Below are 9,736 nucleotides of genomic sequence, written 5' to 3' on the forward strand. Positions count from 1 at the left end.
ATCACTTCGGCCCTCAAGGTTGGTTCCAGCACAAAAGCGTCTCGAAGGACTTCTTCAGCTAGGTCGGGCAAGGGTGTTGAATATGTGACAAATTTCTTCACATACTCTGCATAAGTCCCTTCTTGCCTTATTCTCAACAATCTCGCGCCTAAACTTCCCTCTCCGATAGGTCTATAGTACTTGAACATCCTCTTTTTTAGTTCTTCCCAAGTTCGAATAGGTCTCCGGTTGTGGCTCCATCTAAACCAATCTACCTCCTCCGGCCCAAAACTGATGATAGCAACCTTGACTTTCTCTTGATCCGACAGTTCATGTATCTCAAAGTAATGCTCTGCCCGGTACACCCAAGATTCAGGGTTCTCACCAGCGAAAACGGGTATTTCCAGCCTCTTATACTTTTATCTAATCCTCCTCCTCCATTGCTCGTATTTGACTCTGATTCATCAGCTTTCCCTTTCATTTTCATCCTTCTCCCATCAGAAACGCCCGATTCCTCAGCCTTTCGAGCTGCATTGCTTTCTCTCATTTCTTCTGTCAGCTTCTCTATGTTTTTGCACAAACCCAGCAGCATTTCTTTCATCTCCGAAACCTCTTTCTCATTTTTTTCCAGCCTTTCTTCCACTTGTTTCTGAGCCATCGCTTGTGTACGCCCCAGAATGAAGCGGGCTCTGATACCACTTGTAAGATCCTCTTACACACTCGTTCGATCTTCTCCCCTGCAAGCTCAATAAACAGAGCACAAAACAGAACAATAAAAAAGAAAGAAAACAGAAAGAAGAAGAAGAAGACAGATGGATGAATATTCTGCACTTTCCTTGCTATTATTTATATATGGTTTCTTCCTTACAAACATTCGATCTTCATCACTGACCCTTCCCCAAAATACAGCAACCCTCCTCTCAAAATTACTCTCCCCTGCCTTGCCAAAAGAAGAAAACTACGACAAGGAAATTTCCAGCACCTTAAAGAGAGTTGGCTTTCTCTCCTACCTAAAAGTTCACTCACTTTTAGAAAATTCTTTCCCTACCTCTGCCTTTTTGTAACCAATTCGTGGTCCCCTCTTTCTGTTCTCTCATCCCAGCTCGTGGTCCCCTCCACCTTTTCTCCCACCTTCTTTCCTTGCTCTTCATTGGTTGTTTTGACATTTCCCTTTTTACCCCTTCTTTTATAAGTGTAAATTATTTGAGGCCTTACAGAATATCTTGGACAGGGTGCCTAGGGAAATGCCTAACTTAATGGGGTTGTGGTGTTATATTCTTTGTAAAAGGGCTGGTGAGAGCGGTTTGGGAGCAATTTGGGTGGTTGTTTAATTTGGGCTGGTGTGTCCCTGTGCCGTCAAGGATTGGACGTCAAGAGTCCTTTTAGTGGAGGAGGTTTGAAAGATAGAGCCAAAGTACTTTGAAGCAATGTGCCAAAGGCAATTTTGTGGTCGCTGTGGAAGGAAAGGAGTGCTAGAGTTCTTTTTTGTAAGTGTAAATCTTTTGTTTATTTTTGTGATGCTGTACAGCTTACGACCTCTAATTAGAGTAACCCTCACAATCCCTTTTTTATAATTACACCACTCACACGATCAACCTAGATTGGAAGGTCTTTTTGTAATTTTTGCTTTGGTGAGGGGACACTTGTTCCCCTTGGCTTTTGGGTCTATTCTCTGGTTTCTTTCGCAATGAAGCTTCTTGTTGTTTCTTAAAATAATAATAATAAATTCTCTCGTGTTGCTCCGCAAAAATACCACCCCTTGAAAGGGGGGAAGTCTTCCTCGTGCATTAGTTATACTTGGATTAATTTCTGAGAAGTTCATCCATCTATTTGGTTGTATATTTCACGTTACCTTTTGGATCTTTGACACCCTCTTTTCCTTGACTAGGATTTTTTTTTTTTTTTTTGTGGTTCACCTTGACTAGGAGTATTAATTCGTGCATTATACCTTTTGTTCCTAACAACTGTATTAAGCTTTCTTAGACCTGTTCAAATTACATACTGTGCATTTGCTCCATTCCTTTTCAAAAGAAAAAAAAAAACTGTGCATTTGCTCTTTTCTTCCCCCTTTTTTCCTTAATTTATCCCAGAGTTTGGAGCAAACATATTCTCCTGCACAAGAGGCTGTTATACGTGTACATTGTCGAATTGCAGAAATTGGATATGAACCAGGTGCTCCAGTTGTTGCTAGACTGCTTGTACACGGACAACAGATAGGTTATTTGGTGGGTCGAGGAGGCCATATTATTAATGAAATGAGAAGAGGGACTGGTACTAGCATTCAGATATTTCCCCGGGAGCAAATTCAAAACAGTGGACCTGTGAATGATGAAGTAGTACAGGTAATTCACATCCTCTAACATGACCTTCCCAAGCTTGCTTTACAATCTTTCTTGCTGATAAATATATATGATTATGGAAGTGATCATCTTGTACGTTTTATAGTCTGCATTGTCCTTCCTATTCATAAAAAAAAAATGCTCCAGGGCAAATGTTGCATGGCCATTTGGTGGTCTATATGATAGTTAAGATACGTATATTATAGCAGAAACGCTTCTTTTCTTAAAATAAAAAAGAAATGAGAAGAATCTTAGCATGAACGCTCATATTGTCCTTCCTTTCATGTAAGGACTGCATGATTGTGTGACTAGTCCAAAGCAAATGCAGGAGAATGAATATGTTTGCACATACAAGTAAACTGACTTATGGGCAGCCACCTTCCTCTTTTGTTATCTGTTTCAAATTAAATCACACCTCGCAGGTCATTTCTCTATTATTATATCTTTTTTTCCAAGTAATGGATCTATTGCAACATGTATGAGTGCTGACCTTCAATCTTGTAAGCATTTCAATGGCTTGTAGTGACCAGTAAAAGAAGTCACTACCACGTTAAATTGATATTTGTTCACTAAATTAATTTATTTCTTTTCAAAATATGGCAAGGAATCTTTATTTCTGTGTAACTTTACTTCCGCACTAGTCCAATTTTCTGTTGAAACCTGATTATAACTAATGGTTATTACTAATGTTCATGGCAGGTTATTGGAAATTTGCAGTCTGTACAGGATGCTCTGTTTCACATAACAAATCGACTTAGAGACACTTTATTCCCAATGAGACCACACGTACCTAACTTCAACAATCCATCTTACTTGTCTCCTCTCCCGGGAACACCTCCTCCCTTATTTAGGCCGGGAAATAATGCACATTCCCCCGGATGCTATCCTTCTCAAGCTGGAGCTCTTCATGGGATGGAACGTCTTCCTTTCCATTCCCACCCACTCGATCATCAGCCTCCATATTCTCATAATATTAGTTTCGGTGGTAATAACATGGATGGAGTTCCATATCCCCATGGTATTGAGAGACCAGGGCCAGGTTCTTTTGAGAGACCTCCTAGATCGTGGACTCCTCAGGTCATTGCTCTTACTTTCTAAGAACCCTAGTTTCTTTGTTGTGTTGAACTGACTGCAAAACATGTTTGTTTGTTTGTTGAGCACATTCAGGTTAGTAGCGAAATACCCAAGGGACCGACTGATGTTGGTTTTGGCATGGTTTCAAGAAATGAGTCCTACAGCAGGTAACTAATCTTTTTTATGAACTTTAATCTTGGATTCAAGGAATTATCCTTACCTGTTGTATTTGAGCCGCCCGCTGACTTCGGAAGATGGTTGCATTTCGACACTCTTCATGATGCTACCTCGTAAACTTGGTGTTCACGGCTTAAGGGTTTATTTATTGGTTTGAATTATATTGTCTTTCAGCGGGGGTCCAGCTCATTTCATGGGAGGCACATCTATGGAGATGGTGATTCCACAAACTTTAATTTGTCACATCTATGGAGAGAACAGCAATAACATTGCTCATGTTCAGCAGGTTAGTCCAGTGCGAAGTTGGGCACATATTGTGTTTTGCGTTTAATGTGTTTTGTATATTACGGTGGCAGATATCAGGGGCAATGGTTGTGGTTCATGATGCTAAACCTGGAATGTTTGATGGTAAAGTGATCGTGTCAGGCACACCAGATCAGATTCGAGCTGCCCAAAGACTTGTCCACGCCTTCATCTTGTGCGGGAAGACGCAACCCTCATGAACCTACTAAAACACCGCATGAAAATTGAATTTTGTCTCAAAAGTTTCAACGGGAGTTTCCAAATGGATGTAAACCAAAACATACATGTGGGTATTAGGGTGCTTTCTAATTTAGGTAAAGAGTTTGAATCCATTTCACCCTGTTCCAAACATGTTTTCCAGCCACCTTGGCAAGTGCTCAATGTAGAAAACCAATAAGAAAAATACGAAGTGTTCATCTTATTTCGTAGGGCAGAATTTGTAGTAATCGTGTTAGACTCGTGATTTCATTGTCAAAATTTGCATCATCCAGAGATTGTATAGTGATAGAATAAAAGGAAAAAAATTTGGGGCATTTTCCCCAAAGTGTGTGTGCTTTTGTGGTTTGCTTCACAAGTGATCCAGGGACGAAGGTAACCTCTTGGGCCGTCGGTATAAAGGCAAAAATTTTGTGTTTGAATTTTAACCCGACACCTAACGTAGTGCCAGCCATTGGAGGAAAATTCTGTGGAAGAGACAATACAGGACAAAAATAGAATCGGATTTTAAAAAAAACGTCCATTGTACACCCGCAGGAAATGATAATTTACAAGATTCTAGGAATTGATAATTTGAAATGGTTCGCAGTATGATAAAACAAGAGGCCAATAAATTAGTACGCGTACACGGTGCCCTTGATTCCAAGATGAATTAGCCAGCTTAGAAGATAAACAAGGGTTTCTCTGTCGATGGGTGTGAATATTCATATCCATCAGTGAAATTTTAAATCTGTCAAATGTCGATTAACCCGTTTCAAACTAATCTCTGTAGGAGATACGTATGATTTTTGCTAAATTCTGCAGCAGGAATCATAAACATCTGTCACAATTCTAAACACCATTTGGGTTGGACTCAGAATCTCCATTCTGCACAGCATTCTAAAACAAAATTTGAATGAATTGACGTAATCAGCAGTGAGAACAGCACGAAATTTGAACGACTGCAAGAACCATAGTAAAGACAGACAACATAATCAACACTTCACCTCATTTCTATTGAAGGTTGCAGTTTGTCCACCTTGATTTGGAGCTTTTGAGAGGTCCCGGAGAGTTCCCTTAACAGTCCAGCGATACAAATTAGAAGTAATAGAAACAAAAACATAGAAAAGAATTGCCAAGGCCAAAAGCAGAGCTGCTAAATGCTCATTTTCAGGCTCGTGCATGGAAGACCTACAAATTGGTTTAAACCACCGTTTTAAATGACTTCTATAGGCTTTCTACGTCTAATTACGAAAGAAAAAGGTAATTTAGATCCACAATACCATTAATAAATATTACCACAGCAAAGCCAATTCAGAAATATTTGCCTTTAAATGACTTCTATAGGCTTTCTACGTCTAATTACGAAAGAAAAAGGTAATTTAGATCCACAATACCATTAATAAATATTACCACAGCAAAGCCAATTCAGAAATATTTGCCTTTCTACCCTACCCTCCTTACACAAGGGAGGTTTTTTTTTGTAAGTATGTCACAAATATGACTTCCCCTTGTAATCTATTTCATCAATCAATGAAATGGTTTTCATTTCCTATCCAAAAAAACAAAGATAAAAGAGAGAGGGAAAAAAAATTCTTCACTTCAAATTACCAATGCCAAGCTGGAGCTCCCTTCCTTTACAAAATAGAAAACCCTTTTGCAGTTAGCCAAGCCATCTTGTTACTTATGACCTTCAGAAAGAAACATTCTAAAAAGCTTCTCATCAAAGGAACAAATAACAGATGGGGAGATTGGAAAGAATGGCTATGCCTTGTATATGATTGATTGAGGCTCCCCACTCAAGATGTAGTGGATTTCCTCCATCTTTGGAGCCTACTACTCTCAATTTTCAAGGAGATAATAGCTCAGAAAGAAGAGGATCTAGAGTCATCATTGAGGAGAAGACTGAAATGCAGTGGATTATTGCCCATGCTTGCCACAAATGTTAGAGGCCAAGAAAGATCAATCTATAATTTATCGACAGTTATGTCCAAGATCTCAGACTTGCTAAAGTTGTTATAATTCTTTGAGCTTAAAACACAAGATAATACACATTTTCAAAAGAAATATCATCAGATAAAAAAGTTGCCTTTTTATTATTTTGGGTGGGGGGAAGAAGAGAAATGAGAAATGAAGTTAATGTTAGTTACCTTGTTTGCCCACATGAGTCCGCAAGCATTGCAAAGGGTTCTTGGCCCATCTGGTCCACGTCGCATCATTGGTGTTGACTTCTCACTAATACCACAATGTCGGCAACTACAAGCCAGTAATTAGAAGTGTGAATCGATCAATAAAGTAACAAGTATGACTCTTTAAATAGTAATCAATCTGGAAATTGTAAATAGAACTAACAGAATCTCCTGTTGTTGGGATCCATTTCCATCATTACTCCAACCCTCATTTGGTTCCCAACTTGCTATGGCCAATGATGAATCTTCATGAATGGGTTTAGAAGATGTGAACTGGCCTTTATTACGCTGCATCCTATAAGAGTAAGAACAATGAGATGAAAACAATAAATATAAGCTCAGTGATCTTTTTGAATTTGCCAATAACTTTTATTAACCTAACCCAGTTACAAAGAGAAAGCCTATATAAGAAATTCATCAGCATTCAAACAAAAATAAGTTCAACTCCTTGTGACAAAGCATGCAAGATGCAGTTTTCAAAGTTTAGTCAAAGTTTCCTCAGCGAGTATGAAACTACAGTTTAGTGAGTCAAAGTTTTCAGTTGCACTTATAATCATTGAATCAGTAAATCAATGGGTTAGATGTGCAGTCTATAACAAATTTTCTTCTCCAAAATTAGAGTCAGTAGCTATTTGAAATCATGTGGCAGTTTTAAATTACTTTTTTAAAAGGTGTGATTGATTTTGAATTGGAAGTAAGTTGGTTTCAGTTTTCTGTTTCGAAAAAATAAAATAAAATAAAATAGTCAGTAGACAAACCACCAACTGAACTATTACTAGGAACTCCGAGTACCACACTGGATACTTGACACAACTTCGAGACTAATTCCAAGTCAGACACTACCTAAACCTGTTTCCAGCCCCTAAAGCCCCTCTTCAATTCTCATAAAGAGGCATAATGAAACTAACCTTACAGGCAGTGGACAAAACTTTGCTAATTCAGAGAAAGAGAGGAATCATCAGGTTGAAAGCCAGTGGACAAAATAAAGATGCATAAAGTATCCATTGATCATGTCATCAGAATTTTACACATTCTGATCATTTGAATCCCCAGTTCAACAAAACTACATTGCACTATACAGCTTCAACCATCAGCTGAAAACCATGTTTAAATCAAACTAAGCCGCATAATAGGAACATACAGCTTTAACTCCCAACTCTTGGAAGAAAATATAACCCTATTGAAGGTGAAATAATAGAAGACTTGAGGGGAAAAAAATAATCCAACCAACAATAAAGGAAGGTGAGATACCTAAGTGCTACCTCTTTACGAACTGTATACCGAATTTTCTTGTCAAAATTTCGTTCCTTTCGCTTTTCACGAAATCTAATCAAAGAAGCTAATCTCTGAGGGACACTTAGACGTGGGGGGATATTGGCAAGTGCCTGGTTAAACGCTTCATCAGTGAGATTCTACAGATGAGATAACATGTCATTCTTTAATAGATAGCACAATAAAATACAGGTAAAATGTGATATGAAAAAATACATACCCTATCATTTTGTTGATTGGTTATTGGGATTGACGGAACACGCAAAGGTACTTCATGACCTCCCAATAATAATAACACGGCTTGAACCTGACAAGGAGTTCTTTAGATTATTTTGAAAATGGGAAACCATCAAACCAATATAAAAACAAACTACATAAGCTAACTAATGCACTAATAGGTACGTGTGAAATTGCTAACAGGAATTTCTTTAGATAAGCAACTAATATTTCTATCTGGTCATAAAAATGATAATTAGGGTAACTTGCTTGCACTTCAAATAACAGCAAGTTGTAATAAAGCCTGTTTCGGAAAAGATGAGTTCTTAAGAATTGGCTGGAGGAACAATAAATTAAAATTAGAAACGTACGGAAGGAATTTTAAATTAACGCCGAGTAGTGGCAAACAAGAATCTACCATACTAACAGAAAATATACTGAGCTGGGGTGTCCAAAGATATTTAGGGGGTAATCCATTATCAGTAAATTTCAGTCTATACTTTGATAAACTTAACCTCCATTGGAGCAAAGAAGTGAGGACGTTCTTAGCTCATCGAGGACCAATCTGACTCAACAATGTTTTCAGTGTTGCAAACTACGAAGAGATCTCGGAAAGGTAATAAATTTTGCAAATGTTGTGTTGTCTCAACCTCAAGATATCACTTGAAAAATTCTCTAAAGCGTTTTTAACTTCATACAGCTACGGAAAAAACGAACACGAGAAGAAGAACGAATAAACCTTTTCGGGCGAGACGGAATCGAAAACATAAACTTGACCCTGATAAGACAGGCTGAGCTGGTCGCAGTTATCGCCACCTCGATCCACCATTACACCACGATTCTCGGCAAGATCGCCATGGTCCGATTGAACTTCCCTTTCCCCAACCATAATACCATGACCTTCATTTTCATGTTCATCAGCCAATCCATCCCCATTACTCATATAATGCAAGTCATGATGTTCCTGGTCTTGCACAGATTGTGTGTGCATCGAATGCTGTGCATGGCTAATATGCATCCGTCCATCGCTCGCATGAATACTGTCCATCTCACTGCTCCCGCCAAAACACGGGAAGAAAAAAAAAACCTCGATTAACCGTTGACAAGTTATTGCGCAGGTCCATCCTAACCCTATCAATTCAATGCTAGACACGCAATAAACAATAAGTGACCAAAAAGAAGATTATCAGTGAGTGCATACGAGGATATAGAGTTGATAGTTCAAAACCAAGTTCGAAGTTCTTTATGCCTAACACCATGGCAATGTGTTGTGAGCTGAAGAAGTCAATTTCCTCCATTTTCGGAAAAATAAACTCGGGAAATGAGAGAGAAAGGGAGAAGGAGAGGGAGCGATCAGAAGCGAAGGGTGGTATAAGAAGATGAATTGAGATTTGGTTGAAATTACCATCAAAGGGAGTGGATAATCCAACAGACGAACACAAAATCCGCAACACGATGAATGCAATCTCCTTGTTCTGGTGCGAAGTAGCTTTGAAAAGAAGAAGATCGACGATCACATTGCTTTTCAGGTGGATGATCTCTCCTCGGGTAGGGGAGGGTTGAAGATGCGATCTAAACCAATTGGGATCAACGGCGGATTGAGCTCGGAGAGAAGAAAGAAGGTTCTAGAAACTAGCGACAGACGTGCCTCTGAATGTCCCCCGCTTGCCGTTTTAACACATATTTTGATTCGGGATTTTAATAGCATGCGAGTTTGTAGACGTTTTTGACCCGGTTGCTCTTTTCTTCGTTTTTGGTTTTTTGTTTTTAATTTTTTTAAAATAATATATTCGTAACTCTTTTTTATTTTTTGTTTTCTAAAAATTTAAAACTAAAAATATGCTTGTATTATAAATATATTAAATTATATGTACATGTCAGACCTTTAATATTAATATTGTTGTTTTCAAAACTTATTAAAGAAATATTGTTGTTTTGAAACTTATTAGAGAAATATTGTTGTTTTGGGAGTTCGAGGCTAGAAGTCGAGGG

At 38.4% G+C, this 9,736-nt stretch overlaps 3 protein-coding genes across 9 annotated transcripts in view; 1 reads left to right on the forward strand and 2 right to left on the reverse strand.

Annotated features, from left to right (window-relative positions):
* Positions 1-1,261, reverse strand: part of LOC120085983 — a 4,347-nt gene extending 3,086 nt beyond the window's left edge. The window contains exon 1 of one of the 2 annotated variants that reach the window (XM_039042349.1): positions 51-1,261. In XM_039042349.1, the coding sequence (XP_038898277.1) occupies positions 51-188 (138 nt within the window). In that variant the 5' untranslated portion in view covers positions 189-1,261. Of the gene's footprint in view, positions 1-47 lie in introns of both variants that reach the window. The other variant, XM_039042348.1, reaches the window with a different exon arrangement.
* The window catches only part of LOC120085982 (KH domain-containing protein HEN4), a 12,699-nt gene extending 8,283 nt beyond the window's left edge, over positions 1-4,416 (forward strand). Inside the window, exons 3-7 of the mRNA XM_039042347.1 lie at positions 2,070-2,321; positions 3,018-3,395; positions 3,486-3,559; positions 3,744-3,855; positions 3,926-4,416. Coding sequence (XP_038898275.1) covers positions 2,070-2,321; positions 3,018-3,395; positions 3,486-3,559; positions 3,744-3,855; positions 3,926-4,072 — 963 coding nt within the window. The 3' untranslated portion in view covers positions 4,073-4,416. The remainder of the gene's footprint in view (positions 1-2,069; positions 2,322-3,017; positions 3,396-3,485; positions 3,560-3,743; positions 3,856-3,925) is intronic.
* A 156-nt stretch (positions 4,417-4,572) lies between these two features.
* On the reverse strand, positions 4,573-9,433 carry LOC120085984 (GATA transcription factor 24-like). 6 transcript variants are annotated; one of them, XR_005484102.1, is made up of 9 exons: positions 9,150-9,433; positions 8,484-8,796; positions 7,749-7,835; positions 7,508-7,668; positions 6,420-6,551; positions 6,218-6,323; positions 5,679-5,758; positions 5,075-5,143; positions 4,573-4,967 (listed from the first exon to the last, which is right to left on the reverse strand). XR_005484102.1 is itself a non-coding variant. In XM_039042353.1 (9 exons), the coding sequence occupies exons 3-9, from the start codon at positions 8,790-8,792 to the stop codon at positions 4,920-4,922; spliced, it is 912 nt and encodes a 303-aa protein (XP_038898281.1). In that variant the 5' UTR covers positions 8,793-8,796; positions 8,946-8,993; positions 9,150-9,433; the 3' UTR covers positions 4,573-4,919. The 6 variants fall into 6 exon arrangements, 4 of the variants coding, with proteins under 4 accessions (XP_038898281.1, XP_038898283.1, XP_038898280.1 ...); XM_039042353.1 differs by lacking the exon at positions 5,679-5,758 and adding an exon at positions 8,946-8,993; XR_005484103.1 differs by lacking the exon at positions 5,679-5,758 and having other exon boundaries at positions 5,075-5,258.
* Between the last annotated feature and the right edge of the window lie 303 nt (positions 9,434-9,736).

This window comes from Benincasa hispida, chromosome 9, assembly GCF_009727055.1.
Source record: "Benincasa hispida cultivar B227 chromosome 9, ASM972705v1, whole genome shotgun sequence".
Classification (NCBI taxonomy): domain Eukaryota; kingdom Viridiplantae; phylum Streptophyta; class Magnoliopsida; order Cucurbitales; family Cucurbitaceae; genus Benincasa; species Benincasa hispida.

Coding starts and splice junctions, on each gene's coding strand:
- LOC120085984 (XM_039042352.1), bottom strand. CDS start 8,792: ATGGACAGTATTCATGCGAGCGATGGACGGATGCATATTAGCCATGCA. Junction 7,669..7,748: donor CCAATCAACAAAATGATAGG/GTATGTATTTTT, acceptor TCTCATCTGTAG/AATCTCACTGATGAAGCGTT. Junction 6,552..7,507: donor CGTAAAGAGGTAGCACTTAG/GTATCTCACCTT, acceptor TTACTCTTATAG/GATGCAGCGTAATAAAGGCC.